The sequence below is a fragment of the Aedes aegypti genome, chromosome 3 (assembly GCF_002204515.2).
Source record: "Aedes aegypti strain LVP_AGWG chromosome 3, AaegL5.0 Primary Assembly, whole genome shotgun sequence".
Classification (NCBI taxonomy): Eukaryota; Metazoa; Arthropoda; class Insecta; order Diptera; family Culicidae; genus Aedes; species Aedes aegypti.
In genome coordinates, this window is record NC_035109.1 from 388796313 (window position 1) to 388800423 (window position 4111).

Sequence of the window (4111 nt, forward strand, 5' to 3'; positions counted from 1 at the left end):
ACCAATATTTGATCTATTGATGTATATCCCGTGTCCTATGTTTAGTGCATGTCGTGTTACATTATCACTATTGAGAAGTGATAAAGATAAAGGTTTTCTTACAGTTGTGATTCCTAACTTGATCGCAGGAAAGGATTCTAATTGACTTTTGCGAAATTGATTTCAAAGATCCTGCTCCTGAGTTGCTGATACAGTCATTCGCGTTAATTGGAAAAAGGCTTTCACAAATGCACAAAAGAGAAACTAAATCCAACGTGCATATACTCAATGTTAGAACAAGAATACACAAACTTACTTCTAAGAATTAAATAATTAGCTCTCCAACAGGTACATTTTGTATAACTTCTCGTCTGCAGCCGATTCAAACTTGGGTAGAAAATTCACCTTAACGATTTCTTCGAAACCCTCTTCCTTTGTTGGTTCCTGATATTTTGACCTTTCATTTAATTAAAAAAATATATTCTAGTAAACATAACAATTCATCAAATTAACAAAACATTCTCTGTACTTACTTGTACATATTGAAAACCATATCGTTGATCGAGGCATGATTACGGTTCGTCAGTTCTCGGAAAGCGTTATTATGCTTGGCTTGCTTGTAGGAGGCACTCATCTTGAAGCACCGGCATGGCACCTTCATCTTCTTCGCAATCTCCACAAATCGCTTCCTGCTTTCTGCATCCGGATTGGTGTTATCCACGACGGCACGCTTCCCACTGCGCAAGGTACTCTCCAGCAGCGATGTACACTTTTGCCACGATCCCAGAGTATCGCGATTGATCGATACGTATCCTTTCGGTTCGAGATGGTTTTTGACAAAGTGACTCTTGCCGGATCCGGGGAATCCTATCATGATGATCACTTCCGGCTGGGAAGAAACCAGTTTGCTCCCAGATGGCGAAAGTAATTCGCGACATTCCAGGGCTACTTTTGGTTCAAATTCTGGCTTTGTCCATTCGTGATCTTTGGCATTTTGGAAGTGGACCTCGGGAATGAAGAATGGAATGCCTACGTTTATCGCCATAAGTCGATCCCCGCAGGAGAAATCCTTCTTACGCTTGACTGGTTTCTTTTGCTCCGGACGGCCAGCTGCGTCACCAACGTAAAAGCTGCGCGCTCTGTCCACTTTGATGCCATCGTTTTTCTGTTGAAATTGGAAATTAATTCAAATACTTCTTAGGTAGGGCTGGTAGCGAATGCGTGTCTATTCAATAGGGACATGCATGAAAAAATAGACCTAACAAGAATATTTCTAAGAGTGTCTTTTTGGGAATTCCTCGTGATATTAGGACAAATATTACTGTGCGTAGGTCTTGTGCCTTCCTTAGCCGAGTGGCTAGAGTCCGCGGCTACAAAGCAAAGCCATGCTAAAGGTATCTGGGTTCGAATCATGGTCGGTCCAGGATCTTTTCGTAGAGGAAATTTCCTTGACTTCCCTGGGCATAGAGTATTATCATACCTGCCACACGATATACGAATGCAAAAATGGCAACTTTGACAAAGAAAGCTCTCAGTTAATAGCTGTGGAAGTGCGCTCATAAGAACACTACGCTGAGAAGCAGGCTCTGTCCCAGTGAGGACGTAAAATGCCAAGAAGAAGAAGGTCGTAGGAACAACTTTGTTTTTTTTTTTATCCAGGAATTTCAATCCGGTACTTGTTTTAAGTTGCCTTCAGATATAACTCTGGAAACTTATGCAGCAGTTCTTTTGATGGTTGTTACAGACTTCCTAAAGCGCTGGTCCTCAGAATACTACAATTAGTGTCAGGGGTTCGCAAGACCACACTCACAGAGCACTTTATACAGTATTGAATTGCATGGAGTTAAAGTACGAGTCGATTAACAAACTGTAAATTAAATAAGTTCTGCAATGTCCTTTATAGGGCAATAATATTCTCTCTTATTCATCAATGGATAAAGTGTGTTTTAATTCATTTCCGTGACGGAGAATCATAATTTCGGAACTTCCGTTGAACCAAAGTTCAACACCATCCATTGAAAATAGAGGTTGTTTTAGAGACTCACATTAAAATAGTTACCAAATTATATTAGTAGCTTATTTGAAATACTAAATAAATCCGGAGAGAGAAAAATGGAAACCATATAACAGATTCTACTATTATAGAAAATTGATTGAATGTAACCGAAAATTGTAATTTGAAAAATACTTACCAACTGGGTCAGAGCATCCCACATGCCGGTTAAGGGTTTTCGGTATTTCCCCTTTCCAGTGGAGACAAACACTTGGAAGGGAACATTCAGCTTGGCTTGGATCGATCCGATCTTCTGCTTGAAATCTTCAATCTTCAACTTTCCCTTCGAAATGCCTGCCTGGTTGGTGAAGAGTACAATTTTGAATCCGTTCTTGTGAAGTGATTTCAGTTTTCCCGGAACTTCCGGGTAGGCAATCTGCCAATCGTCAATCGTCTTGGGAAACACGTTTCCCGATTTTGTCTTGATTAGCGTTCCGTCCAGATCGTAAGCTGCGACCTTATCGGAAGCGATCACGTCTTTGCTAGTGAAGATGTACAACAGTTTCGAATCGATGTCTTCCCATCGGTCTTCCGCGGCAGGAACCGGAGTTTTCTTACTTCCTCCATCTCTGTCGATGCTGATCGATCTGCTGGAGCTGCTAGAACTTCCGTTCCGTTCGTCCCGCTTCTTCTTTTTCCGTTGTGAGTCACCTTTAGAATCCGATTTCGACAGACTCCGTTTGTGAGAATCTCGTCTCTCCTTGTCATCTCCATTGGACTTTCCCTTGTCGTCTTTCTTCTCTTTGCTTTTCCTGTCCTTGCTATCGGTTTTCTCGTCGAATTTAAAAACGAACGTATACTGATGCTGTCCGGGTAGCAGTTCCAGAATATCCCCGTCGTAAGCTTCATAGCCCATGTTTTTCTCCAGCTGCTTACCATTCAACACCGAGGGATTAGATCCCAGGCTTTTAACCAAAACAAATCCTCCCTTGAAATTGGCTTTCAGGCACACTGGAATCGGGAATATATGTAACTTTGGAAAAATGGCCCAATCAAGGGACGCTTACCTTGCTGCCGTGAACAGCACGGATCCTGGATCAAAGTTTCCGGGCTGCGTCCGATGATTTTACGCTCCGAGTCGATTCGAATCGGAGGATGTCGGTCGGTCAGGGGTTTTATGAAGCACTCCTTCAACGGATTACTCATTTTGCACCTATAATTACTGCTGAAAAAACTGGAAACAATCTGCGAAAACCACCACTGGTATGTTTGATAAACAGCAACATTAAATTTTGACACCACCCACACACAAAAAAACTCACCTCAAATAGACGCGCGCGGACAAAAACAGTGGTGAATACTCAATAGAGATGTCGCAAAATCGATTACTTAAAATAATCGATTAACAAATATCGAATGCACAGAAGAGAATGCAGATCAAAAAATAATAATAAATATTTAACGCACTTTAACGGTTAAAAATAATTGTCAGTTAAATCTTTCCGAAGTTTGGAGGATATAATTCTATGTTATGTTATTATTCTGTATTATGTTTACGTTCGATTTTATCACATGATGTAGTTTTGTTGGGTGCAATTCGCTCCCAATTCGGGACTACGAAGCTGCTGATGTTTTCTTCGGTTTTCTGTGAGAAAAACAAGGAGAGGTATATTTTTTGCTTTTTTTTCACGCACACGATGACAGTTCCTTACGAGGTTTTCCATAAGTGCGAGTGCTTTGTAAATCTCTTTTTGTTTCGTAGTCGCGAATACGACAATTCGTCCGGTGGGGTGTGCTGCTGTCGTCATGATGATGGTTGACGAGAGCAATGTCAAACTCATTCATGGTTTTAAAACATTCGGAACAAAATATTTATTTTCACCGCTTACTTCACTTATGTATGAAACTGAATGAGATCCAATGGTAGAGAATTCATTTATCTACCCAATGGTATTTTAAGGGGCAGCGGAGAATGTCCCGAAGCGTGTTTTACTCAAGCGCAAAAATCGCTCAGGCGAAAGTTCCAATGAAACTAACCTCACATATCCTGGTTTTCCAACCTCAAACTAGTGCTCCTACCAGCCGGATCTCCATTTTTATGAAAGTAGTGCAATAATACAAAAAACAAACGTATGTAGA

The 4111-nt window shown here is 41.0% G+C and overlaps 1 protein-coding gene across 1 annotated transcript; it reads right to left on the reverse strand.

Annotated features, from left to right (window-relative positions):
- Nucleotides 1–224: 224 nt before the first annotated feature.
- LOC5563694 (uncharacterized protein F21D5.5) lies at nucleotides 225–3282 on the reverse strand. The gene is made up of 4 exons (XM_021853905.1): nucleotides 3040–3282; nucleotides 2172–2983; nucleotides 513–1144; nucleotides 225–436 (listed from the first exon to the last, which is right to left on the reverse strand). The coding sequence occupies exons 1-4, from the start codon at nucleotides 3176–3178 to the stop codon at nucleotides 313–315; spliced, it is 1707 nt and encodes a 568-aa protein (XP_021709597.1). The 5' UTR covers nucleotides 3179–3282; the 3' UTR covers nucleotides 225–312.
- Between the last annotated feature and the right edge of the window lie 829 nt (nucleotides 3283–4111).

Coding starts and splice junctions, on each gene's coding strand:
- LOC5563694 (XM_021853905.1), bottom strand. CDS start 3,178: ATGAGTAATCCGTTGAAGGAGTGCTTCATAAAACCCCTGACCGACCGA. Junction 1,145..2,171: donor GGGATGCTCTGACCCAGTTG/GTAAGTATTTTT, acceptor CAATTTCAACAG/AAAAACGATGGCATCAAAGT. Junction 437..512: donor ATGGTTTTCAATATGTACAA/GTAAGTACAGAG, acceptor ATTAAATGAAAG/GTCAAAATATCAGGAACCAA.